The sequence below is a fragment of the Triticum urartu genome, chromosome 7 (genome assembly GCF_003073215.2).
Source record: "Triticum urartu cultivar G1812 chromosome 7, Tu2.1, whole genome shotgun sequence".
Lineage (NCBI taxonomy): Eukaryota > Viridiplantae > Streptophyta > Magnoliopsida > Poales > Poaceae > Triticum > Triticum urartu.
The window spans coordinates 711,933,980-711,960,960 of NC_053028.1; the positions used below are offsets into that span (position 1 = coordinate 711,933,980).

The window sequence follows — 26,981 nt, forward strand, 5'->3', positions numbered from 1 at the left end:
GTCGTTTCTTATCAGACCGATGTTTAACTCTGTTGTAAGTGAAAGTGTGGTCGATGAGACGGTGATAAGGTATGCATAGACGATGCCATGATGGGAAAAAAGGCTCTTGAAAGGGGGAATTTTGTGTGGGAGCTTAGCTATTTTGAGAGACCGATCCCGGTCACATGTGTATGTGGGTACATGTGGTGTACACGTTGCTCTCACGCAAGCGTCGCTACTGCAAAAGGAAGCTGTAGGTTGCAGCTGGTAAACTAAGCTCTAACTAGTAATATATCTCTGAATGCAATGGAGTAAGTAAATAGCGAAAAACTATCACAATTAAAGTTAGGATTCTATAAAAAGCTAGGTTACAAAAATGTACAACTTAGAGTCTTTCTTTTTGCCAAAAAGAAAACTATTAGCTATATGAAAGAAACTGTGCTACATGTAGTGTCGCGGGCCTACTTGGATAGAAGGAACGGAAGTGATCTCAGGTACTAGTTGCGGGAGATCATAGGGCACGGTCGGTAGCTACGCCGACCTATCGCTGGAAAGAGAGGTTGGGATGGGGCACCAGGGCATAGGATCAAGGAAAATAGGTCGAATAGATTTATACTTGCTTTCCTCCACGTCCAGGGGAGCTATATATATGTAGCACAATACAGCTTTGCAGCTAAGCCAACAAGGTTAAAGACCTTCTACGGGACAAAAATCTTCCTATCTTCAATCTTACTACCTTATTTAGACTAACTGAACTTGAACACATCCCTAGCCATCTGGTTAGGACTTGGCTTGCGCCTCCTGTAAGTCGCCCCCCACATGACATATCCCCCTGCATTGTGAAACAGCTCATCCTCGAGCTGGAAAGTCGGGTAGCGTTCTTTGAAAGTTGTGACATCTTTGCATGAGGCCGCTGATGCCGATTGGCCTTCCCACCAAATCAGGATCGGTTGCATTCCCTTGGCAAGGTGGGCTCGCAACGCCTTGTGAGGAGTCGGATGTGCATGTTCTTGGAAAATTGCTGGAAGTCCTGGAGGCGTCTCCGGAGGCGTCTCCGGAGGTACTTCTTTAGGAGACCCACATAGAAGACATTGTGAATGCGAGCACGAGGTGGCAGTTCCAAACGGTAATACTCGTCCCATGGCAGCCATTGAAGATTGGCGAGGACGGTCATCGGTGAGTCAGCATGGGTACATGGATATTACATGATTAACGGCTTCAGATTGTCTGTCAGATTGTAGATGAAAGGCAGGCCTCATATGCAGACGAGTGCGTCAAGGCGTGAAAAAAGCCATCTGAAGGCCAAAAGTGAACACGGCATCGCAGCCAGAGGCGATGGAGGCAGGAACCCATGGAGGCGGACAATGTTGGAGAAGAATGCCTTTGCCACTGTCTCAGCCGTGTAGGGGTGCCCCAAATGAGTATATTTGGAGAAACGGTCCACGTCGTGAGTGTGACACACTTGCCATCAACTTTGAGAAGCCCTTCTATAAAGTCAATGGCGATATCTTCCCAAATACGGGAGGGAACAACCAGTAGTAGAAGCAAGCCGGCTGGGTGGAGTTGTTTCATCTTGTTGCGCTGGCACACCATGCAGCCACACTCGAGCTTGAGGCAGGTGGAAGTCGCAGCAGAGACGATGAAGCGACTTCTTGATGCCTTCGTGGTAGTCATCATGGGCTGCTAGCACGTCAAATGTGATGGTGCTATCAATGAGAGCCGATGGATCACCAAGCTCGCCAGCCTCTCGTTGCTCGCGGAAGGCAACCAAGGTCGGGTCAGTGTGAGCGGCCTGACGACAGGCATTAGTGACCTGGATAACATGTACTCCCTCCGTTTTTAAATATTTATATCTTTTTAAAGATTTTAAATAGATTATCACATACAAATATATATATATACATATTTTAAAATATAGATTCACTCATTTTACTGTGTATGTAGTTATTTGTTGAAATCTCTAGAAAAACAAATATTTAAAAATGGAGGGAGTAGGCATTAGTCAGTAATAACACTGCTGGTCATTCTTGATTGGCCCGGACGGATTCATCACTACCAAACGACGTGCTTATGAAGATGCCACACAACGTGCTTTATGAAGATGGTGTGTGAATTGATGAGATGATGATGAGCTACAACCATGTGACACATGTGGTAAACAATCCCGAACAAGAAAAAATGATGATGAGGTATCTGCGATCGAGGAGAAAAGCGGAAAAGGGCTCTTGAAAGGTGGAATTTTGTGTGCAGTCACATACGTATGCTGATCGGTATGTGTGGTGTGCAAGTTGCTCTCAAGCAAGAGTCACACTGTGATCGGTCGATGGTCCGATTATCTTTATCGTACGTGCACTCATCAAAGTGAATACATGTTCTCGCAAAAGAAAAATGAATACTTCCTTTCTGCCGAGAATCACGGTTTCTTTCTTGTCATGACAAGAATCACAATTGGTATTGCCTCGCCGTCCGTCCGCTTGTACCCCCACACATGTACATGCCCAAGTTGGAAAAGGAATTTGATTTTCATGGCGTCTAAGCAGAATTATTATTATTTTCAACAACAAAAACAGCGAAAAAACAATTATGGGGCTTTCTGAGAATTGAACTAGGGACCCCTCGCACCCTAAGCAAGAATAATACCACTAGACCAAATGCCCTTTGTTCCATACATGTTCTACAAATTCATCAAAGATAGGGGTGTTTGACTTTTTACAAGAATAATACTAGTATAACTTATAGTTTGGAATTGAAGGAGTATGTAGTCTCCGTAGACCGTAGCCTATAACAAACCTAAGGAAGTGCATCTGCAGTGTAGATAAGAACTAATAGTTGTGATTGTAACAATCTCTTGTTCGGCAGGTTTGCACTTCTATATACATAAATGTATGATCCATCGATCAGCAAGTTTGCATTTCTATGTACATAAATATACGATCACTATTGGGAGGTTCTTCTTCCTGCGATCGACCGACATCATCCTTGATGCTCTTATCATGCAAGCAATCTGTCTCTACCTTAACTCTCAGTAAATTCATCCCCTTCATACACAATGGTCATCCACTTCCATTGAGATTGGTAACATGGCACATACAACTATGTACCACTTGTTCCATACACTGTAGGGGGGGCTAAACTAAGAGCATCTCCAGCCGCGCCCCCAACAGGCCCCTCAGGGCGACTTTTTTCACGCCGACGCCGGAAAAAAAAACCCAGTCGCGCCCCCAAGACATTGAAATCCGTCGGCTCGGCCCGTTTTTGGGCCCGGTGATCTCAGGCCGAACCCAGCGCACTGGGGGAACTTCGCGGCTCCGGCAGAAGGGAAAAGAGCATCTGGGCCACCACTGTCAGGCGAAAACGCATCTTTGCACGTCCAGATTCGCCCTCCCCCCCGCATGCCTACCTGGATGGTCTTTCTCAATATGCGTCAGGAGATCCAAGACCCACTAGTGCATCAAAAACTGCAGCAGGATCTGGTGGAGCACCTATGGAGGCTCAAGGGCAACGCCTAGCTCGACGTGTGATGAAATATGAGTTTTTATTTGTTGAACTATATAATTTGTATTGAACTATTTGTTGTTGAACTATTTGATTTCTATTGATTTTCTGTGATGAACTATGTGATAAAAAAATATATTTTATGTTGAATTTGCACCGAAGCACGGCGAATATGGGCCGGCATTAGTCAATTTGCACTGATAGCGGGCCAATTTTGCGCCAAAAGTGGGCAAATTTGCGCCAAAAGTGGGCCGAAATCGGCGCCTGGGGACGGCGGCTAGGAACCCAATCACCCCCACGCCAATTTTAGCACCGGCTCGCCCCTAGGCGGCGATATTTCAAACCCCCTGAAGAAACGAAAGGCTGGAGATGCTCTAAGCATTCCCACACCTAATGCGCAATGTCCGTTGGTGGTGGCCTATTTTGCTTCCACGAAGACAAGGAAATCGGATGGGTTTCAAGAGCACCGAGTAGAATTGACATCATTTTTGTGTTTGTCGGTGATTATTATAAGTGATGTTATTTCATTGACAAATACTCCCTGCATTTCAAAATATAGTGCGCTCGCGTTTCCTGAGGTCAAACTTTGACCATAAATTTAACGAACGAGACCGACTGCAGCGGGAAAAAAGGTTACATAATTAAAAACTTCTTTCGAATACGAATTCACTAATATAACTTTTGCTCCTGCCGCAATCAGTCTTGATAGTTAAATTTACGGTCAAAGTTGAAGCACGAGGATAGAGGAAGCACTGCATTGTGGAATGGAGGGAGTACAAAGCAAGCACATGTTATGAACTTATTATTGAAACCAACTTGCGAGACACATCTTCCCCACGGTTCAATTTCTACACTAGAAGTTTCTAAAGATTTATACCTAGCTAATAATACACCGGAAACCACTATTAAGATATTAATACGCTTTAGAGATTTCTATGATATTATTCAACGATACTAAAATACATGGTACACATGTACATACAAACAAAATATATGTGCATAGAATAATATATATTTTAATATTTTTAGCAATATAGCACATTAGAAATGTATAGCAAGAACAGGCTATAACTCATATTTAGCAATATATTTATGTGATTAACTACACCATCTAGCTAACAGAAAATTATACTACTAAACAACATATTTGCTTGTCCATTGTACAAGTAAATTTAAAAATATAAAAGTTTGGTATAAAACATGGACAAGCCGGCCAAGTAAACAGGGTCGCCCCTGGTGTATGGTCGGAGGGGCGACGGCCTTCGGCCGAGGTCAAGGGGGGGGGGCATGATTTGCTATGTATGTGTAATATAGCCCAGCAAACATATTGGGCAGGGGAAAAAATTAAAGGAGAAAAGCAGGCACGAACGGGTGTAGATGGGCTAGGCCCAATTGCTGTTAGCGATATGTGAAGCATCGTCACTCGTCATATCTGATCATTCGCATGTTCGTTTTGTCTTCGACTCTTCATCAATCGCGACTGGAATTCTTGTTCGTTGACACATTATCGCCGATGTGCGCAACAACCTGGTGTTGCGCCGCCGCCTACCGGCGACCCGGAATCCTCGATACCACGAGTCGCAACCATGAGTTCATCTAGTTTTTCATAAGTATGTATTCATCCAACCAGTCTTTCGCTTCTCTTTTACCGTATATTTGTAGTACTGTCTCGATTTTGAGATTAAGACTTATACCCCTCCAGGAAAATTGTAGTCACTGTCAAGTGCATTCAGACGGTCGTAAAAGATTTCAACTTAGATCTTGAGGATAAAAGTGGCCACTAATCTATGTTTCGGGTCTATATATGATATCAAGTAATATAGTGAATACTCTCTTCAACAATTTTCACAATTAATGAAATTTAACTCTCATTCCTCATTATCTACATGGCTTGGAACATGGGTCTAATCCTTCATCAAAAAGCAAAAAAAAAACTTATAGAAAAGAACATACATGAAGTTGGCACTGGATGTGTTGATGTCGGCTGAGGTAAGCATTGTTGCCTTATGTGTTTTTTTCCTGTTATAAGCAGCATGTGCATCTTTTATATAGCTACATATTGAAAGAAAAAATGCCGTCTATGTAAATGTCTGAAGAAGTTTATATTAAGGGGCCCCGGCTTCTAGGTTCGCCCTCAGCCACCAACTTCTCATGACCGGCCCTGCAAGTAAACTATCATTCTAGCCAGTCAACCATCTCTCGCTCGACCAAATCATGACACTAAGGAGTCGACATGCAAGCTGGAAATAATTGATTAGTACAGTATGTAATAATCACTATGTTGTTGTTTAATAGGTCCAAAAGATTACTGAAAATATCAATCGGAACAAGTCTAGAAGAAAAAATGCGGTGGGATAGAAAACCGTGGGAGGGATGACATGCCATCATCAAAATGTAAGAAAATTCCATAATGAGATGCTACAGTTTTTTTAAACAGTAGTAGGGTCCCCAGAGACCCATAACTCCATTAGATAATCATCAAGGTACATATTACACCAGGACCCAAGGAAAATAGAAAAGGACAATAAGATCCTGTTTTTTGCAAAGAGCACCCCTACATTGAAAAAGGAATGCAATCGGGTATAAGTGTGGCTCCTACCAGAACCAAGCTCGCCGGCGCCGGGGACAGCACCACTTGGCCCGACAAGACCTCCATGGCACCATGCCATGGAATCAATCCAGAAGCAGAACTGCCTCCCCTATGGAAACATGGCCGGGAGGAATAGCTTGGGCCGCCATTAGGCCAGAAGATAGGATGGGCCGTCGGAGAAGACCGACAGGTCACAATGGCCGCCATAGCTCCTCTATAACCACCATCTTTGATGTTCACGGTCCTATCTATAGCTTCCAGCTCATTGCAAATCCTCTGCTACACCTTCATCATCATGATGGATCTAACAGCTGAGGTCAAGCTGGAGGCCCTACTTCCGATCAGGGCAAGACAGCATTCTCATCGGAAGCTCGGATCCGATGAGAAAACACAATAGGCAGTCGAGCCATGTTGCGATTTCCTGCCAAATCCTCTTACATCACCTTGGCGGCGAGAAGAGAGGATGGAAACCACCATGGTGGATCATCTCGGTGGAACTGCATGCTTATTTATGGAGTTCGCACAAGATCCTTCACCTCCTGTTTGTCTCCACCATGAAGGAAGAATAAAAACAACACCGCCGACCATTGCAAGCTGCACAGAATGACATAACGCCAGTCGCCATCATGGCAAATCCAGGCCACAACCTCGAACCTAGCCTACTATATACAAGGAGGGCCAAACTTCTCTCCCTCCCATGCTTTGGTCGGCGAGGCCACCGGAGGAGGAAGGGAGAGGAGCCGAGAGAGAGAGAGAGGGAGATTCTACTACTTAGGAATAGAGGATATGTTTATTCAAATGAAAATAAGCATACACCCACACAATCATGTTTAACAATATATTTATCCACTTTTTCTATCGTGTAGATCTGTATCGGTTTCCATTCGCCATGTCCATGGTTGTCTACCCATATGAAAATGGAATATATAAATATTTTCCCTGAATCGATTCTCAGCTTTTTTGCAATTTAAGATTGTACATTAAGATCAAAAGGAATAATGATAGAAAACACACTCTCTCTCTTCTCTCTCTCTCTCACAAAAGTACAACTGCCTGTCACAATAAATAAGCAACAAGGTTTAGATGAGGCGAGAGGAGAAAAAAATCCCGCCACAGGGCGACATGGATTTTTTGGTCCGCCTACTTGAGACGGTGAGACCGGAAAGTGAGGTCAAAGATTATAGCCCTGATTACATCATTTGGGGAGTGATGTACATCCCTAAAAGGCTCCCCATTTGTGAGCATCCCATATTTTCCAGAGCATAAGCAAAAGAGTAAAGGGCCGGGCCCATGGAGGCAAACCCGGGTGGCATGGCGAGCTCCACAACTCAACTAGTGGCGTGAAACATGTCTGTAGGCGCAGTCCAAATGGAGGTGGCTGTGGGGTAGAGGAAGAGAAGATGAGCACTTCCCCGCAAAATAAAAGAGAGCAGATGAGCACAATCTTGGGGAGCTACATTACATAGTGGACATGACGATGACTCAATGATGGTCTTGCGGTGTAAATTTTCTAGAATGCTTAATCTGTCCAAGTAGAACAACCACCCAAACACATGAACCCTACTAGGGACCTTTGAGTCCCAAATGTGAGTGAGGTAAGATTAGACAACTGAGAAGCAAACACATCATAGGCTCCTTTGGTGGAGAAAGTTGTGTCATTGAGCAGGGATCTGTCGTCTGGAACTACAGTGAGGTGCACATCCCGCAACAAAAGTCTCAAAGAAGGTAGTTCATTGGAAGTGGTTAAGGTTAGCCAACTATGCGAGTCTGAATCAATCCCATCCATAAAAAATTTCCTGACCAGAGCATTTCGCTTTGTGCGGTGTGAAAAGAGGGCTGGGAAAGTGGTGGAGAGAGGCTCATGAAGTAACCATCGACCTAGCCAGAAAAAAATTAGAGGAGCCATTGCCAATATTAACCTAAGAGATCTCTCTGAGTGTATGTAAATGCTTGAAATAGGCTTTGCCAATGAAGGAGTCATTTTTACCTAGACCTATATGCAAGGACTGGTTGAGAATTCGGTCCTTCCAAGGCAAAAGTGAAGAGTGTAGGAATTTGTATTCAAATTTCAACAAAAGGCAAAAAAAATTGTGCTAGTAAGTTTTTAACGCCTAAACCACCTGCTTGTTTGACATACATACACGGTCCCACGCAACCAGACACTTTGCCCCAAAGAAGGAGTTGTCGTTTGACTAGGAAAAAAAAACTTCTATGCTTATCAATTTCTTCGAGGACGCTTTTTGGGAGTGAGAAGCACATAATAAAATAAGTGGGCAGGCTATCCAGGACTGCTGACAGTAAGATGAGGTTTCCCCATGGGCGAGAAAAGGTGCACGCCATGCAGCTAGGTAAATATCACAACGGGCGATAACAAGTTGAAACGCAAGGGGGGTAGTTTGTGTGGAGAGAGTGGAAGGCCAGTGAATGACTGACTTTTTCAATCCTTTCGACCTTGGTTCCGTCTAATCCGTCCTGATGAACGAATTTGAGGAGGATCGAAGTCCGGAAAACTGACGCAAAGAAGAAGCGTCGTCATCCATCCAAGTGCCACCCTTGCAAGAAAGTTTTGTTCACAAGCGCTCACGATCATTCTTTGAAGCACATCAGCAACTATTGTGAATAGAAATAAAGAGAGCGGATCCCCGTGTCGTAATCTGTTCCTACACTGTATTGACGGGCCTGTCACGAGATGATATTTTCTCGTAGATTTACGTAGATACATCGGTCTCAATTCGACATTGACCATGCTCATCTGTTCTACCCACATCAGCTTTATAATCTACCACTAGTCAATAATTGTAAACTTTTTGTAAATTGAGATTTTATTTACACTTATTAAAGATGCTTGAGATGAAAGGGAATACTGTTGGATAAGCATATTCTTTTCCCTCTCTCTCTATCTCTGCATTCTTTTGCGTGGGGTGGGGTGCATTTTGCTAGGCGTCCCCAGCAGTAAACGGGACAGGAAGCACGACCGCCGGCCACCCACAAGCCCCACCCAAATCCGAAGAACACGTTCCCACTCACACTGCAGAGCTGCCGCCGCCGCCGCCGCCGCTCGCCGAAGAATCGTCTCCTCGCCGTCGATCGCTCCGGGTAATCGCACGTTTCCCTCGAGTAAGCCGCCGCCGCCGGCCGCGAATCCGCGTGCTTTCCTCCTGCCTTTTTTTAGCGCCTCCAATTTTTGTGTGGCGTCCTCGTCGCTGCCCGCCCCCCTTCCCTTCTCTCCTAACAAAAAGTTTGTGTTTTTTTTCTTAGATTCCGCTCCGGATTTCGCCTCCCCGCCCCTTCCGCTGCTCTCCGCCGGCGCCGGCGACCGACATACCGACCGTGATGAGCTCGTGAGGTCCGTCCGTCGCCAATCTCCGCCTTTCTCTTGCTTCCCGATGCAGAAACCGTTCGCGGGGCGCTTCTTGCTGCTGCTGCCCGTCGATTGGGCGCTGCGATTAGGAGGAGCGAGGTCGTATTTGGTAGGAATCTGTGCTTGCTCGTGTAGATTCCCGCGTGATTGCGACCGGGCAGGTCGCCGCTCGTTCATATTCTCGTGTGATTAGAGCTCTGCGCGCCGATTAGTCGGAGATTCAGTGACGGCCGCTTCGATCCTGCTACAGCTTAAGCGCAAGCTGTTCTGAATTTTCACGGACGTCATGCTAAGATCAGTGCTTACGAATTACGATGGCGCTAATGTAAACATTGTTGCTTTCTTAACCAAAATCTTTGCTTGCTTAATGGCTGCCTGGTTCATTGCTTGGTAGAGCTTATGATGCCATTACATAGAGAGGCCAGGGTGCTCCAAGTTAGCCTGGCAGTTCCATTTGGGTTCATGTACTACTCCCTCTGTCCCATAATGTAAGACATTTTTTTATGCTAGTGTAGTGTCAAAAAACGTCTTACATTATGAGACGGAGGGAGTACTAGTTTAGTACAAGATGTGGTTTTGCTATATCATTTGTACTAAATATAAGGCTTGCTTAATGACTGATTAGGCAGTTTCGGTGGTTGGCGCACATGTGTTGCACTAAATCTGCTACTGTCATTGCAGGATCGCCGAGAAATGTCATGCCATGTGCACTCGAAGTAACTGACAAAAGGCCGAAGAACACGTCGCGTATGCGGTGTAACGGACTGGTTGGGAACGACAACTTCTTTCCAGAGGTTTATAACATTCTACCGCACAAATGTGTTCCATTCTTCACCAGAAAGATTACCGATCTGCTCGTGGGATTTAATGAATTGCCACTTTTATCTTCTCATCGATCAGGACCATCTAATTCACAGACCGGTTTACGGCTTCCCTGATAACAGGTAATTATTTGTCACCAAACCCTTCTAATAACAACCAACTTCAGTGGGATGTACTGAAGTAGTGATCTAGTAAATCTTATATTAGTTTACAGAGGGAGTACTTGACTAAGCTTGCTATCTGATTTACTGCTGAGTACATGTATTTAGTGAAACAAGAGGTTCATGCATGAAATGAACTAGTCTAAAACTAATTCTATGAACTTGAAAAGCTACAGCTTTTACAGGGTTATAAAAATGAAGAAAAAGGAGAAGCAATAGGAAAGACCACTAATATATCTTACTGTTAGGAAATGCAATAATAAAATTTAAGAAACGCATATACGTAACCATTTTGGGACAGTTGGTGTTCATATCTGTTTGACTGTTTTTGGGGACTGCCCCACTTTGCTACTGAATATGAAAGGCTGGCAAATAAGGGTTTGTGATCAACTTATGTTCCACTTGTATCATAGGGTCGCCATTGATGAATCTAGGAAACTTAGGTTGGGAGTACATAACTGGTTGATGAATGTGTAAGGCGTGTATATCTATATTTGTAGTCAGTGATAGGTAAACTGTTATGAATAATGTGCCTCTTAATTTCACTTAAAAACGTGCCAATATCGATTCAATAATTTGTAATATTGGTACGGTGGTCTGTACAGTATGGACCTTGAGTGCAGGTATAAATGTATAACTGTTGACTAATTGTGAGTAATCCGCTGCATGTCAAGTATATTCGCTGTGTCATATAGGCAGGGGCAAACCCAGGTTGGCCCCTGTATTCAGGTCTGAACTCTCAATTTACCTGTTTTCCCTTTATTTTATAAGAGATACTTAGTGGTATTTTGGGTCTAAGCACCGGGTTAAATCCCAGGCTGCCTAGATGATTTTTTGTGTGTGAAAATAGTGGTCATGAAGCCTTTTCTTTTGCTGGGGCCATTTGTGAAAATGTGAGATGACTAGAAAATGGTTGTACGTGAACAAATTATCACTGAAACAACCATTTTATTGTCTTTTTATGCATTTTGTTATTCTTCTCTGTTAGTTTGTTAACATTTTGCGCTTGCCAGCTTACAGTGACCTATGTGTACCTTTCTCGTATGCATGACACAATCACCATGTCCAAACACTTCATAGTTTCTACCCTCAATATCCTTTTTCTTTTTTACTTTTCAGGGCAGTCACTGTGGTCCTCTCACCTGTTATTCAGTTTTTCGGGAAGCTACTTGTTTACTATCTTTTTGTGGTGTGGCAGGGACAGTCCATTTACGGTGCTTTCTCTTGGGCACAGTTCAGATTGGAAATTGGCGCCGTTTTCATCTAGCAGACAGGAGGTCAACAGGGCAAGATATTTGACATTAGGAACTGCTGCTACAGAGGGCTTTGAGTTACTATTCCCACAGCCAACAATAGTATACTGGCTAGATCTGCCGAATGAAAAGAACATGCATGATCAGGACATTTCTTCTAAACCACATCCCAATGGAGGAAGCACTGTAGGACAACATCGGCATAGGAAAAAGATTAAGAAGTCATTGACAGCTTGCCCTCCGTGCCACGCGGTTGCAAGTACCTCTTCTGGGCCTGATACTGCTCCTCTGGGATCTGATTCTGATATTTTGCATGACGATGACAAGCCTCCTAAAAGGAGTTCTAAGAAGAAAGTAAACAAGTGGAAACAGTGCAGGCGAGCAACCGGTGAAAAGCTTAATTTGTTGCCAGAACTCCCCCGTGAAGAGCATATTGATACCGCTTCTCCTGTTGAGGTATTTCTGCCTGATTTACTAGCTGGTAAATTGTCAGATGCCTCGTCATCTGCCTGCTCATTGGTTAAAGATGCCCATTTGGGCAAAGATAATGGTGAGAGCAACAATGAATATGTGGAACACGGAAGTGATGGGAAGGATGGCTCTGGATATGCAGGGTCATCTAATATATATGTAGGCAAAAGAGTTAGCTGCAAAGGTGCTCCTTACCTGAATGATGGGCCAAATACTGCGGATTCTTCAGAATTTGGTGAACCTTCTGTCACTGAACATGCGAGAGAAGAAAGCAATAGCTGCCAGAAGTCATTGTGTGCCTGTGTTTGTAACTCCAGTGATGCAACCACAGCTTCATTCTTTACGGGTTGGAACAGTGAAAACTGTGGGGATTGCAGTATTGATTTTGAGGGAAATACACGAGATGGTTTGCAACATGGCGCTTCTACTTGTCTGGATAGTGTAAATAAGGTATGCCATTTGACAGATGTCCATTTAAGTGGCGCTCATGCTGAAGATGTTACTGATACTAGTAGTCATTCTGAAAGAGTTCAGTGCAGCAGTGAAGCCTGTAGCAGCAAGACGTTTCTTCCAGTTAGTCCGGGGAGGAGCGGCAGGAAATCAAGAAACAAATCTAGCTGTACTAATGTGACTGCGACTAATAGGGTAGTAGGTTCTAATAGGCACAAGCATAGTGGAAAAGACAGTCCAGTTTCTGTGTGGCAGAAAGTAGAAAAAACTGACAAGGAAAACTCATCTGGAGCAGGACATGTGGTTGTTTCAGCAGTTGAGGATAAAAGTGCACTAGAAGATGATAGCAAGGGTGTGCAGCACGATCCAAATAGGCCAATGGATAAACATCGCTGTAGAAAAAACTGCAAACAGCACAAGAAGCAAACCTTGTCTCTGTATGAACAAACAAGTTTGTCTTGTAAAAAGGGTAGCTGTCCGTCGCCGAGGAACTACTACGCTCCTAAGAATGGTAGCCCCAAGACGCCCAAGAACCACTCGCAACAGACTGAAGGATTGTCGATGTTACAGCCAGTATGTGCCAGGGACATCAGTGATACATCAATCATAACTGGTACTGAAAAAGCAACAGTAGCATCTTACAACTTGGGTTCTCATTTGGTGCCACAAGTTACATCCAACGAACCATGCACATTGGTGATTCAAGACGATAGTCACTCTCTTTGCCTTGAAAATAAGGCCATATCAACAGATTTGGACTGCAGGAACTTGTGCGTCGGTCCTTGCGCCGCAGAAATGGAAGAAACTCAATGTGTGAAGTCATATTCTTCTGCTGGGCACATGTCACATAAATGGGTTCCTATTGGAAAGAAAGATATAACACATTTGGATGTTCCAGAGGCTTCTGTTGTTGAGGCATCAGTTCCAGCTAATGATGTTTCTCTTTTTGCTAATATAGAAGTGCAGAGAAATGTTTCAGATGCTCCTGCATCAACTAAATGTGAAGGCAGCAAAGTTGCTACTGAGTTGACTGCTAAACTGAAGCCATCTGGACAGCTTGATTCGAAATGCCAAGGACATACTGACAATGGAACTGTTTTCAGCATGATAAGAGAGGCAGTGAGTGATGCTCATACCGCCCAACAGAGAGCAGAAGATATTCAACTTCACATTGGCAGGCCTCTTGCTGATTTTGAACAATTCATTTATTCTGCTTCTCCAGTTCTGCACTGTAGCTCTTGCCCTACTGGCTGCAACTCTTCTTCACAGGAATGGATTAGAGATGGCTTGTGCTGTCATCAGACTGCAGATATCTCTCTAAGTAGCATTTGGCAGTGGTATGAAGAACCTGGCTGCTATGGCTTGGAAGTGAAGGCACAGGATCTCCGTAGATCGAAAGGCTTATGGAATAGTCGTTATCAGTTTAATGCCTACTTTGTGCCATACCTATCTGCGGTTCAATTGTTTAGGCAACCTAAGAGAACCGTTGATAAGGATGAAGCTGATATGGGTGCAAGATCTAAAACATCTCCATGTATGAGCTCTCTCCCAATATTAGCGAAGCTTCTACCTCAAGAGTCTAATAAAAGAAATAGCTCACTGGCTTTCCATGATAAAGAGGATCAACAGTTGGAGACTACAGAGATCATATTTGAATTTTTTGAATCAGAACAACCATTTTGGCGGCGACAATTATTTGACAGGTGAGTGGGAGTCTCTGCCTTCATGAGCAAAGGCGTTCAGGATTCTGGCCCTCATTTGTTAGCCTTTTTTATGCTCTGATATTGTAGTATAAACCTTCATATTGTACACTGAACTCTAGGAAAGGTACTTTGTTTGTGAGATGATTTTATTGAAATCTCATTGCAATTTTACTAGGGTAAAGGAGTTGATTGGTGGTGCAAAACAATCAAATTGCCAAATATCAGGAGACCCAAAGAATCTGGAGCTCAGCCTGCATGATCTTCATCCCGCCTCTTGGTCCGTTCTATGCTCTAGTAGTATCTGACCCGTCATCAGCAGCATATTCTTGCATATAGATATGTGAAACTATTTTTTGGACGAGCTTGTTTTCAGATAACATGTTACTCTGGATTTCAGGTACTGTGTCGCGTGGTATCCCATATACCGTATACCTGATGGGAAATTCCAGGCTGCTTTCCTGACGTACCATTCTCTTGGACACTGGGTTCATCGAGGAAACTCAGCAGATCAGGCTGGCCATTGTAATGCTGTTTTGCCAGTCATGGGTTTGCAATCTTACAACGACAAGGTAATATGGCTGCTTTTCTCCTGACATGTACATACAGGTTAACCGAAGATTGTTTAAGTTGGTTTTAAGACCCCAGGCATTGAAAGACATGTTAGTTCTGATGCAAAATTGCAGACGGTGACATGGATATTGCTGAACAAACTCTGAAATTGTTTGATGCTTCTTATTTGTCAGCCCTTCGTTTGGCTAAAGAGGGATCCTCGTTGGTCCTATCATCAACAGATCCCAATTTAATGTCTTGTAGTTTCGTTCCAAGTCATGGCCAGAAAAGTTCTGTCGCGAATGAAACGTTGAGCTGTGGCAAAGGCTTGTTTTGGTCCCAAGTTAATCTGCAGTGTGTCTAGTATGTGGTCAAGTGTATGTATGGTTTCAGTCGAATATGGTCGTGTAAACAGAGTGGCTAGTGTGCTTGCTGGCTTATTTTTGCTTTCGAAACGGCAAATACATGTTTTGCTCATGCGACCATTCTTTGCATCTTGCATTGCAGGGGGAGTGGTGGTTTCAGACGAGCAGATCCGGTTCGGAAGACTCAGAGTCCTCGTCAAGTGAACCATCTCAGGTTCTTGAAGAAAGGTTGTCGACGCTGAACCAAGCCGCGGCGGCCATGGCCAGGGCGGACGTGTGGAAGAAGGACCAGGCCCACAGGAACAGGCACCCGGACTATGAGTTCTTCCTGTCCCGACAGCAACGGTAGACGACCCCAAGCTTTTTGCACACACCATGTTTCAGAACACTGACGGGGGCCACTTCCCCTGTAACCAGAACCATGCGGACTGAGCGGCGCCGTCCGCCTGTGTTACCCCTGTATATATTTGAGATAGAGGTACATGTGGAGGTGCTGCTCAATTGAAAGTGAAACCAGACCAGAAAATGTTTAGCTCACTGCTTACTTACTAGTTGGGGTTGATATCATAGGTGCAACCCCTTTTTAAATCTAATTAGCTTGCTCACCCATGTGGTGTGTGTACATATATGCCTGTAACTCAACTCAGCACTGTATCTATCTAACTCTGTAGCTGCATAATATAGATCTGATCACCAACAATGCAGGAAATCATCGTCATTCAGTGAGAATGAGAAGGGATCACTCATGTCTGCAACTGCAATGCAACCCAACACTGGCTGTGTGTAACTCTTATCTTAGCTTATGGGATACTGTAACTAGATCTGGCCAGCAACAAGGCAGGCAGGGAACCAACAGGCAGCAGGCAGAAACTCTCTCTTTTATTTATTTTATGCTATGACTATGATAAGATCACAGAGCATTGTTCCCTGAAGAGATCACTCATGTCTGCAACTGCAAATGCAACTCAACACTGCCTGTGTGTAACACTGTAACTCTTAGCTTATGGAATGCAACTAGATCTGGCCAGCAACAAGGCAGGCAGGGAATCAACAGGCAGAAACTCTCTCTTTTTATTTATGCTATGACTATGATAAGATCACAGAGCATTGTTCCCTGAGAGTGGGAACAGTGGCAGAGCGCTGTGTGAAGATCACATACAGCACGTACTAGTGGAAAGAAGATGCATGACAGAAGACACATGATTTCTCCGGGTCAAAGTGTTGTGTCTAGGCCTCTAGGGGCACTTGAGCTTGCCGTTGTGCGGGTTGGTCATGCGGTCGTAGCAGGGGCAGATGTGGCGGGTGTCCTGGCCGGTGCCGGGCGGCACGCAGTTGCAGCGCTGGCAGCAGACGTTGCACTTGTCGTTGCACATCTCGTTCCTCCAGTTGTTGGCGCACCGCCCCAGGCACACCTTGGGGCAGTCTGCGAGCGAGATCCCATCCGGCCGCCGGCGAAGGAAGGCAAGAAAACCAACCGCGTCAGTGTACATTGAGCACAGAGAGCTTTGAGCCGGTGTGCGTTCGTTAGGGCGTACGTACCTAGCCTGGGAGGCTGCTGCTGCTGCTGCTGCTGGAGAAGGGACCTGGCGGTGCTGGCTCGCATGCCGCCGTGGGTCACCTGCAGCACAAGAAAAAGGGCTCAGATCTGAGGGTGAAAACAAAAGGGTGTGCATTTGCATCTGCGTGCGTGTTTGATTGTGCGGTTTGCTTGCCGGTGGATCGGAAGCGCCGGCGGCAGGCTGATGGTGGAGGAGCATCAGCAGAAGCAGAGGAGGGAGAAGCTGCTTGCCCGGCGCCATGGGTGCTAGCTCGAGCTCGCGCTCTGAAAGTGGCAGGCAGGGGTTTGTGAGGGTTCTACCTCGACATAGGCGAGAGAGAGAGAGAGAAAGATCGATGGCAGGAGGAGGGGTTGTCGCTTAGTATGTAATAACACCGGCCGGCAGCAGTGCAGTGCGGCGTGGTGGTGGCAGAGGTAGCAGCTACCACGGTGACCATGCCTCTGCGCTCATTGATTACACCACTGACCTGCCAGCCCAGCCCGGCCAGCGTCGGCACTCACTCACCACCGTCCATCCCATCCCTCTCTCTTTTCATTTTTAACAAGCAAGCATGCATGAAAAACGCAACAAGGTACCACGCGCACAGTTTTGCTTCGCTTCTCTCCCGCGTGATGATGGCGGGTGAAACGAGACGAGCGGCACATCACTGTATCTGTATTATTACCACCACCCAGCAGCACACAAGGTACAAAGGACGGACGGTCACTTTTGGTCGGTCCCACACACACAGAGGCAAGCACCATACGCGTCGTGTACGTACATCCCAACAGCACGCAGGTTCTCATCAGCTCGCCGCACAACTCCCGGCCACGGATACATACATATCCAGGGCTCACCACATTATTATTCCAGTCCAGTCAAACAGGGACAAGTTCTAACAACCAATTCCACAGATTAAAAACGGGGCAAATCCAACAATGACACTGCTACACACAAAGTGTCACGAATCTCACCAAAGTTCCAACGCTACACGACCCGTCCATCAAGTTCTACTTATTAATAATCATAACCAAGCAAAGCAAAAGCGAATTAATTCATCCAGAGTTCCGAACGAGCTGACGGCCTAGGCCTCGTCGGCGTAGGCGGGCTCGAGGATGGCGGCCTCGGCCTCCTGCACCTCCTTCTCCGACTTGCGCCCCTTCTTGGACTTGTAGTAGACGCTCATGAAGGTGCCCACGGCGCCGTACTTGTGCCGGCAGTGCTCGTAGTGCGACGCGTCGAACATGCGCCAGAAGTCCTTCTCGTTCAGCTCCGTCACCGCGTACTGCGGCTGGTAGCTGTGGTTCTCGATCAGCCACTGCTCCAGCCGCTTCACCGACTCCGCCCCGTCGAACTCCTCCCCCCGGAAGATGCACGCCGGCGTGTAGTACACCCCCACGTCCGTGAACATCTGCGCGTAGCTCGTGTCCCCCTGCCGCTGCTGGTGCTCGAACCCCGGCTCCGGGTAGATCATCGTCTTCACCGGCAGCTTGAACAGCCGGTGAGGGCACAGCCACAGCGGGTACACCTGTTATGTCATAAGCATTATCATGAGAATGAGACACACCAAACAGAACGTTCTTCGGTTAGTTTCAGAGTAACCAACAACATTCCTTCTTTCTTTCTTTCAGACTAATTTTTAGCAGCAATATTATACTTTGTATCGACATTCAAGCAGCAATATTAGTTACCTGCTGGATGAACAATCAGAGCAAGCAACAACTACACAATGACAATGCGCAGAAATTCACAGCTCCTGCAGCCTAGCATACTCGATGCACATATCTACTGAAATGAATGCTAAGTAGCCCAAAAAAGGGAAGATGAATTCCTAGCTAAAAGACTTGATGCAAGCATATCTGCATGAATGTTACGCAGAAGAGGAACATTTTTACCTCCATCTCGTGGTGGACGAACTCGAGGGCGTCTCCAACCTTGTACAGGGGCACCAGCATGTCCTGGATGACATGGTTGTCATGGTAGTAGTTCCTGATGGCGTCGCCCTGGGTGGCCTTGAGCAGGGACACCTTGGGGGGCATCAGCCAGCCGAAGAGGAACCTGAACCAGAACTGGTCGCCGAAGGGCAGGATGAGCTTCCCCTCCCAGTAGAGGCACCGGGTGTGCCTGTGGTAGTACTCCCTCGTCGGGATGTACTCCACGAACTCGCCCCTCTTCAGCGCCGTCTGCGCGTGCTGGTAGAACCATGGCTTGAACCACCACCCCACGCTGTTGATCTTGTTGCCCTTCTTCTTGGCCTCCTCCTTGGACGCGTACACGCCGGTCATCATCACGCCCTCCGTCGCGCTGTACACCATCCCCTCCACGAAGTCGGGGACCTTTGCAGGGTCGCCGTCCCTCGGCGCGACGGCGTCGGCGTACGCCTGCGCCACCTCCTTCAGAGGGCCCTTCACAGGGGTGTAGGTGAGCCTCATGTACTCCTTGATGGGGATGAGCTTGATCTCGGCTGAGACAAGGAACCCGAGAGTTCCCTGCGACCAGGGCACGCCGTAGAAGAGGTCGGAGTACTCGTTGTCCTTGGTGGCTCGGACGACCCGGCCGTCGGCCAGGACGATCTCCAGCGCGACAACCGTGTCAGAGAAGAGCCCGTAGATGTGAGAGCTCCCCTCGATGCCGTAGCCGTTGATGAGGCCGCCGACGGTGAGGTCGTCGAGCTCCGCCACCACGGCGAGGGAGAGGTTCATGGGGCAGGTGGCCCTGGATATCTGGCCCATGTTGACGAGCGGCTCGACCTTGGCGACCATCCTCTCGGCGTCGATCTCGAGGATGTTCCTGAAGGCGGAGAGGTCGACCTCGAAGTGCCTGACGCGCTTGTAGTCCACGTTGCGCATGCCGACGGCGATCCACGGCTTCCTGGCCGTGCAGACGAGACCGTCCTTCTTGGGGTTGCGCTGCTTGAGCCGCTTGACGACCTTCTGCACGTTGTCCTCGTGGTCCTTCTGCCGCTTCTTCTCGGACTTCATGGCGGACCACATGTCGCCCAGGTAGATGTTGAAGTAGATGAGCGCCGAGGCCGGAAGCACCACGAAGATGACGAGGATCCATCGGAACTGCACCAGGTAGTCCACCAGAACCTTCTTCCTCTTTGGTCGCACCAGCGGCGTCTGCAGGTCCGCCATGGCTGGAGGCTGACTTCTGAAATGAAAAGAGTAGAAAGAGATGTTAGCCGAGCCATGATTGATGATATAACAGTAACAGGAAGGTATATCAGGGAGAAAGAATATACACAGTAAAGGTGATAAATAACAAAAGCAGCAGTACTAGTATATTCTCATGACTGCCAAGCACAACCATCCCAGTTCCATTTTACCACGTACAGTTTAAAAGCGAAGCATATCAGGAAGAAGTTATGCACAGGCGAGGCTGAAAAGAAGAACAGAACAGTAGCATTGTCATGGCCCCCAAAGACATACAAGTATTGACCAAGGGCTGTATCAGTAAGACTCTTTATCCATCCCAATTCCATTTTGAATTTTTAATTGTCATATAATGTTATGAAACTAACTGAAAATGGTGCGGCAACATGGATGAGCATATCCTATTATACAAACAGATGCAGAGGCCGAGGGGTCCTCCTCCATTTCCAAAAAAATAAAAAATCCTATTATACAAACAGATGCTATCACGAACAGGGCAATGCAGCTGCCAGGCCATTGGGCATCATCACATCAGTAATGTTAGCTGAAGCATGATGGTATATATAAGAGTAACAGGGAAGCATATACTAGCTAGGGTTAAACTGTAAACAGCAAAGGCAAAACATAACAAAAGCAGAGTAGCCCCTTTCTCATGGCTTGGTTGCCAAGATGCATCCATCTGTATCCTATTTGTAATCGCCACATGATGTTAGGTGAAAATGATGCAGTGACATCTAACACGGAGCATGTTCTTTGCACAAAGTGGATCAACATGTTAAGAGGGTGACAGGCACTATCATTCACAGGCAGAGCAACCTAGTAGCTGCCAAGGAACTGGACATGACATGAGTAATTCCATGAGGACTACATGCACAACCATAAGTAATTCCCTAACACACCTCCTGTCATTCATTCAGAGTTCCACGAAAAGTAAAAAAATGCTGGGTTGTCACTGCTGCACCATCTTGGATTCCTAGCACTGATACTATCTGACATTGAGAATTTGACATGCGAGAACGCCCTGTCTAACTTGCGCTGCACCATTTTATCTTCAGGGAAACATGACAGTAGTTTAGGCAGATTTGTGCAGCTGCGAGGCACATGCAAGAAACGTACTCCTACTATATATGGCACTGCAAGAACTTATACGGACGGATCTAGATCCGCGGGAAACTCATGCCAAAATTAGTAATCCTATGGCAGGTAATAACATGGTAGGAAGGGGCGAACGTTGACCGAAGATTTTCCCAAGAGCTGTATTCACGAAAAAAGAAAAAGGAAAAGAAAAGAGTCCAACTGCCTGCCTGCCTGCCTGCCTAAAGTGGCACGACCTAGAATCCCGGTGCAGGAGGGACAGATCTGCCTGTATTCTGGCTGAGGATTTGACACCAGGGTGAAGAAAGAGTCTAATCGTCTCAACAAGAACAAGAACAAGAACCTAGATAGAATCCTGCTCCTGCCCAGGAGTTGGTGGATCCGGCGGAGGAAAGCTTGGCCGAAACGCACGCAGGAACGCGGGGTGCGGCTTTGCCCGGCGGAGCAGGCGGCGAGAAGGAAAAGGAAGAGAAACAGCAAAAGAATCAGGCTTTGTGGGTGTGTGCGCGCGGGCGGGAGTGGCGGATCCGCCCACGAACAGCTTGCGACAATCAATCGATCAATCGAAGCGGAGCTGCTTACCAGGAGGGAAGGAGGAGGAGGAGGTGAGGAGAGCAGAGCAGATCCCCCGCTCCAAGGGTAAGGCGCTCGGCTGGGCAGTAATAGTATTTGGAGCGTGGGTTTGGGGGAGATGAGGTTTTGGGGTTGGTGGGGGGGTGCGCATTTACTCCCGTGCCCCTCACTCCATTTGGCGTCTTCTATTCTACTGCTAGTAGAACAAGCAACGCCTGACGAAACTGCCCTTACTAGAGCCGGAGGGAAGCGTACGGACATTTCTGGATGAACCTAGCCGGAACACCGGATCCATACTCCTACTCATCTCCCGTCTCTCTGTATGCGGCGGCAGCGCGGGCGGAGAGACGACGGAACTGTAAAAAGAAAAAGGACGGCAGCACTAATTTCCGGCGGCATTCACGCAGCGCAAGCTAGGCAAGGAAGAAAAATTGCACAAGGAACACAAGAGAGTAGCACTGGTAGCCAGGAGATCAAGTGCAGTGCATAACTGAAGACGAAGAGTAACTGAAGAATAAGAAGAAGAAGAAGAAGTTGAAACCAACCTGGCTGGGTCCGGTCCGGGGCGGAGGCAAGCGTGGAGCGAGCTGCGAATGCTGGGGCTTTTAAACGGGCGGGCTACAGGGCTACAGAAGACCAACAGATCGGAATCGGAATCAGATCATGGGGCCGCATGTGGATGTGGGTACACACATGCATGCAGATGCCATCTCGATCCATCCGTCCGTCCTGCACCACCCTGCTCAATTATTGCTCCTCCTACGCTACTAAAAATAAAATAAGGCGTTTGAATTTGAACTGGGCCCAATCTCGCTGTCCTTCTTCTGTTAGACTTAGTACATATTCCATTTCTTTTTCAGTTGGGGATATGTTGTCATCACGGCGCCATTTCTGATATGATGGATTCGCACGCCGGCGAGTCGGACTTAATCGGCCCATCCTTTTTGCAAAAGACACCACTACTCGAAGCTGTTGGAAACACGTGCTACTCTCTCCGTTTTGAATTATTTGTCTTGGATTTGCCTACATACGAATGTATCTAGACTACCAATTAAGATGAAACAAAACGCACAAGCAGAGACAAATGGCGACATTTTTATTATTACCAAAAAAAAAAAGGCGGGCAAGCGGCTATCGGACGGACGGGACAACCGCCCGCGCGAGCGTGAAGCCCCGCTCAGCTCCGTTGGCACCACACGCGTCCGAGTTTTGTTTCCGCATACATGTCCCTTTCGACCCGGACTTCAAACACGGCGCAGCCCCTGCCCATTTTTTCCCTTTTGGTTTTGGATTTTTCAATCGCTTAAGTCTTTTGAATCAGAAGCTTAAATTAACTTTCATTTGCATATTCGTGTTCGTGTTTGTGGCAACCCCAAAGTCGTGAATCCATCTTCATATTGTGCTCCGTTGGATCGGGTCGGACACGCCACTGAGGCCTATTTTGATTCATAGGATAGAAATGTTATAGGAATAAAAAAATCATAGAAAGTGAGATGACATGTATCTCAATTCCTATAGAGAAAGAGATGTCATTTGATGTATATGATGTATATGATAGGAATTTTTGCATTGAGTCTTAGCTAATATTTTTTTCTCCAAAATGTGAAGGATTGATTCCTATCCTACGTAGAAATAAAAATCCAATCCTACAAATCAAAGGGCTTCAAAAAAAATTTCCTATACAAATCTTATCCTATAGAAATTCTATGAGATTCCTAAGGCCCGACAATGGACAAACGACGGCGTTGCAATACGTGCAAGTGGAGCAGATCGAGGGTGTGGGACCGCCACGTCGGGTGCGTGCCTCCTCCGCTCCGTTGGCACACGTGCATGCCCGGCGCATCTCCAAAAAATCACCTCATCTCATCTTTGGCACGATGAGATATTTTGGATCGCATCTCAAGGTTTGGTTCTTCTCGTCTCATCTCATCTGGCACGATGGACACTGTCCGACCAGAGCATGCTCCAACAGGAGATGCCGGCGCGCGTGGGCGGGTACGACCCGATCCGGCGGTCGGACCACGGCGAGATCGACGGCCGGCCTGATCTGCCGCATCAACTGAGGGATGCACGGGCCCGGCCCCGACGGAAAGCGGCAGCCATCGTACACCACGGCCGCGGCAGCATGGCCACTGCCCGAAACCACTGTTTTCAGAGAGTTTTTATTTAACACAATACGGACGTAAGCGCTCATATACACGCGCATACACTCACATTTATGAACGCACACACGTACATCCTATCTTTATGAACACCTTCGATAGATTGAGCCGGCATATCATCTTAAAATTTACGAAGTCACCGTAAGCATCTCGTCATCGACGGAAACGTCTCCTCCCACTAAATGTGCATCGCCGGAAATCCTAAAATAAATTTAATAATAAATGTGAGCGGCAAGATTTGAACCTTGGTGAGAGAGTTGAGCGGAAGATGACCCTGTACAAAACTGTGAGAGCATGGGACTTGACAAATCCGGTCCCTTAAACATCCACGTCCGCAGACGCTGACCGATCATGCCTCAAATTAGCTACTCTGCATCCCATATTTCAACCCCTAGATCAATACAAAGCATGCAAAAAGAAAAATCCTAAGTACTACATACTATCCTAGCTAATCTTCATCGTCGCAGATGTCCACGACGTCGGCCGGCCCCCGGATGGACGGGAGCGCAGGAGGGCTCCGGCTCCTCCTCCTGCTCGACCTCATCCACGTAGGCGAACATCTCCTCCTCCTCCGGCGTGCTGCGCCTCCATCTCCTGCTGGCGACTCCGCATCCGACTCCAACCAGAGGGAATTGAGGATGGCCTTATGCTCCGCTTGGAGATCAGCATCCCCGGCGTCCCCCACATCATCCTCCGGCTCCCCCTCCTCCTCAACCTCATCGTCCTTCTCTGGATCCACTGCATCCGGCGGCGATCCGGACTTCACGTCTTGCCCGGATCTGCTCAAGAAGCTGCAGTTGACGCTCCGGCGTTAGAAATGGGTGTCCCCTTATCCAGCGGCGTGGGGGCATGGCTACTAATGGCGACAGACGGGGAGTAAAAAGTGGCAGCGGACGGACGGAGAAAAATGTGGAGGATAGGGTTTTGGTGCCGACGGTCAACTTAAATAGCCGGACTAGGCACTACGCGGCTCTGGCCCGTCGGAGGGGCGCCACGGGCCGATATCGACCGATGAAGGAGACGAGCTTCAAACCATCGGGTTTCCAGACGATTCCGCGTGGGACCTCAACATCAGTCCGACGTGGCAGGCTCCCCCATATCTACACCATATTCGGGCTCGATATGAGGGGTGTCGGTCAGTTCAGACGTTTGAGACCTGTTTCAAACACCAGACTGGGTCAAAATTTCGTGATCGGTCAGTGATAGGCTGATGGCCCGGTGGGACGATGTTCAAAATTTCTGGCAGAGATCGTATTGTGCTCAGCATTTATTCACCAAAGGGGGGATTTTGGCCGCTAGCTAGCTAGCATGTGTTTATTTATTTATTTTTCCTTGGCGGACAGCAGCAGAGGAAGCGGATCCGATGGGGGAGCGAGCGGATGGCACATGCGCATCACATGCATCGATCTGTATCATGACAAAACATGCTTGCGCCTGCAGGGATACAAACGAAACACCAACACACCGATAAAAGAAAAAACACCAACACACCTGTACTGCATACTTATACGGTGATAACAGAGTAAACATAACCCGCGATGCGATGCTGCTACTTGGTCAGACCCCCCTGCATTTGATCAAAGAGGAACAAATTAGAAGTGCTATGGCATGGCATGTGACGGTCGACATGGATCAGATTCAGAGATCGCTACCTGCTACTACTTGTGCTACTTAATTACAAGAGCTAGCTGTTAATCGGTTCGTAGGCACTCCTGCTACTTGTTTAAGCCCCCTGCGTGAGGCGCGAGCCGATCGATCCATCCAAATTGCGTTTCGTCGTGCATGCTTAGATAGTGGATCGGCATCTAGCTAAGCTCCGGCCGGGCGGCCGTCGGTTGATGGGACCTCAAAGGACAACCTAAAGCTAGAGCCAGCTGATCCATCCATCCAGTTTGCTAGAAAGCTGTTATCACGTGCATAAGATTTGGTTGGATTGGATCTTTTATTTTGATATTATTACAAGTGGGAAGAAGAACAAGTCATTAGTGTAGAGTGTGGACAAGCTGAGAATGCGGTTAATGGAACACAAGGATAAAAAAGATGGGCCAAATCAGACGTATGTACTCTCTGAACAAGAGTGATTTATAACCTCAACAGTAACTTAGTTACAAACATTCCTGAAGAATCAACATTACCTCCTGAACTTTTTCTGAACTTGTCTGTCGTTCACTGGAGAGCATACCGCCAATGCCGTGCATGCATGCTCACGTGATGGCCAGATCGACAAGAGAGTAGTTGACTCCATCTCTGATTCAGATCGTCTTGCAATTAGTGCTCACGTGCACCCATGTATTTATTCTAGTACCTGAATAACAGAGATTGTTTAGGAAAACGAAACATCCAAGGGCATTTGGTCTAGTGGTATGATTCTCGCTTAGGGTGCGAGAGGTCCCGAGTTCAATTCTCGGAATGCCCCTCTTTATTTTTTCTTTTTATTCTTTTTTACCATTTTTACATATGGTAGATTTTTTCCACCCATCTTTTTTTCGAGAGTATTCCACCCATCTTTTGAATATATTCGAATTACATGTAACGGAAATTTGCCTGTGCAAAATGATATTAAATTCAAATATTCTTATCCGTCATGGCTCTCCCACCAACAAATGTGGTCTGTACCTAGCAGCGAAACTGGGTTGTATGAAGCTTATCATCGAGTCTGATAGTTTGACTGCGCTGGAGGCTATATCTGATCCTAATGCCTACATGGGAGTGGATGTCCTAATTATAGCAGAATGCTCCCTCATGTCAATGGATTATGCTTCTATCAGTTTTGATCATTGTACTAGAGAGGCAAACTTGATAGCGGATGGTTTAGCAAAGCACTGTTTCAGCATTAGTAAATCAGAAGAGTGGGAGACCATCGTCCCTGACTTTATTCTCCACCATTATGTAAACGATCTTGCTGTTATTTGAGGAATAAAGTTATTACGCTAAAAAAAACAAATGCGGGCGACACTTAGAAAACAATCTTAATATTCTTTACTTTATATTTTTTTAATGAAAAGGCCAATGACCGCAAAATATCTATTCAAGTTAGTGTACCTACTGGTTCTAAGAAAAAGGAGTGTATCTACTATGAAGATAATCGGCTCACAGTCTGTCTCTTTCTTGAGAGCAACACGTACACCACACACATCGACGTGGATATATGACTGGGATCGGTCTTTCAGGCTCGATCCCACACAAAATTCCCCTTTTAAAGAGCCTTTTCCTCTCAACTATACATACCTCATCATTGTCTCACCAAGTCACACTTTCA

At 46.7% G+C, this 26,981-nt stretch overlaps 3 protein-coding genes and 1 non-coding gene across 10 annotated transcripts; 2 read left to right on the top strand and 2 right to left on the bottom strand.

The window, feature by feature from the left end:
* Nucleotides 1-8,972: 8,972 nt before the first annotated feature.
* On the top strand, nt 8,973-15,941 carry LOC125522813. 6 transcript variants are annotated; one of them, XM_048687845.1, is made up of 8 exons: nt 8,973-9,181; nt 9,323-9,410; nt 10,107-10,219; nt 10,326-10,369; nt 11,607-14,285; nt 14,461-14,562; nt 14,683-14,854; nt 15,342-15,941. In XM_048687845.1, the coding sequence occupies exons 3-8, from the start codon at nt 10,124-10,126 to the stop codon at nt 15,546-15,548; spliced, it is 3,300 nt and encodes a 1,099-aa protein (XP_048543802.1). In that variant the 5' UTR covers nt 8,973-9,181; nt 9,323-9,410; nt 10,107-10,123; the 3' UTR covers nt 15,549-15,941. The 6 variants fall into 6 exon arrangements, 5 of the variants coding, with proteins under 5 accessions (XP_048543802.1, XP_048543803.1, XP_048543801.1 ...); XM_048687846.1 differs by having other exon boundaries at nt 8,977-9,160; nt 11,528-14,285; XM_048687844.1 differs by having other exon boundaries at nt 8,977-9,160.
* Nucleotides 15,942-16,252: 311 nt separating this feature from the next.
* Nucleotides 16,253-17,225, bottom strand: LOC125522816 (gibberellin-regulated protein 2-like). The gene is made up of 3 exons (XM_048687851.1): nt 16,912-17,225; nt 16,739-16,817; nt 16,253-16,622 (listed from the first exon to the last, which is right to left on the bottom strand). The coding sequence occupies exons 1-3, from the start codon at nt 16,996-16,998 to the stop codon at nt 16,435-16,437; spliced, it is 354 nt and encodes a 117-aa protein (XP_048543808.1). The 5' UTR covers nt 16,999-17,225; the 3' UTR covers nt 16,253-16,434.
* A 357-nt stretch (nt 17,226-17,582) lies between these two features.
* On the bottom strand, nt 17,583-22,237 carry LOC125522815 (delta(24)-sterol reductase). Of its 2 annotated transcripts, none has more exons than XM_048687850.1 (3): nt 22,106-22,237; nt 18,633-19,890; nt 17,583-18,265 (listed from the first exon to the last, which is right to left on the bottom strand). In XM_048687850.1, the coding sequence occupies exons 2-3, from the start codon at nt 19,872-19,874 to the stop codon at nt 17,822-17,824; spliced, it is 1,686 nt and encodes a 561-aa protein (XP_048543807.1). In that variant the 5' UTR covers nt 19,875-19,890; nt 22,106-22,237; the 3' UTR covers nt 17,583-17,821. The 2 variants fall into 2 exon arrangements, with proteins under 2 accessions (XP_048543807.1, XP_048543806.1); XM_048687849.1 differs by lacking the exon at nt 22,106-22,237 and adding an exon at nt 21,570-21,726.
* Nucleotides 22,238-26,066: 3,829 nt separating this feature from the next.
* TRNAP-AGG lies at nt 26,067-26,138 on the top strand. Its single transcript has one exon. It is a non-coding gene; the product is annotated as a tRNA-Pro (tRNA).
* The last annotated feature ends 843 nt before the right edge of the window (nt 26,139-26,981 follow it).

What these genes read in the sequence shown, in the direction of transcription:
- LOC125522813 (XM_048687845.1), top strand. Translation starts at nt 10,124, where the DNA reads ATGCCATGTGCACTCGAAGTAACTGACAAAAGGCCGAAGAACACGTCG. An exon ending in CGGCGACAATTATTTGACAG is followed by an intron (nt 14,286 to 14,460) that starts GTGAGTGGGAGT and finishes CAATTTTACTAG; the next exon opens with GGTAAAGGAGTTGATTGGTG. An exon ending in GATCTTCATCCCGCCTCTTG is followed by an intron (nt 14,563 to 14,682) that starts GTCCGTTCTATG and finishes TCTGGATTTCAG; the next exon opens with GTACTGTGTCGCGTGGTATC.
- LOC125522816 (XM_048687851.1), bottom strand. Translation starts at nt 16,998, where the DNA reads ATGGCGCCGGGCAAGCAGCTTCTCCCTCCTCTGCTTCTGCTGATGCTC. An exon ending in CCGGCGCTTCCGATCCACCG is followed by an intron (nt 16,818 to 16,911) that starts GCAAGCAAACCG and finishes CTTGTGCTGCAG; the next exon opens with GTGACCCACGGCGGCATGCG. An exon ending in GCAGCAGCCTCCCAGGCTAG is followed by an intron (nt 16,623 to 16,738) that starts GTACGTACGCCC and finishes TCTCGCTCGCAG; the next exon opens with ACTGCCCCAAGGTGTGCCTG.
- LOC125522815 (XM_048687850.1), bottom strand. Translation starts at nt 19,874, where the DNA reads ATGGCGGACCTGCAGACGCCGCTGGTGCGACCAAAGAGGAAGAAGGTT. An exon ending in TCGTCCACCACGAGATGGAG is followed by an intron (nt 18,266 to 18,632) that starts GTAAAAATGTTC and finishes ATGACATAACAG; the next exon opens with GTGTACCCGCTGTGGCTGTG.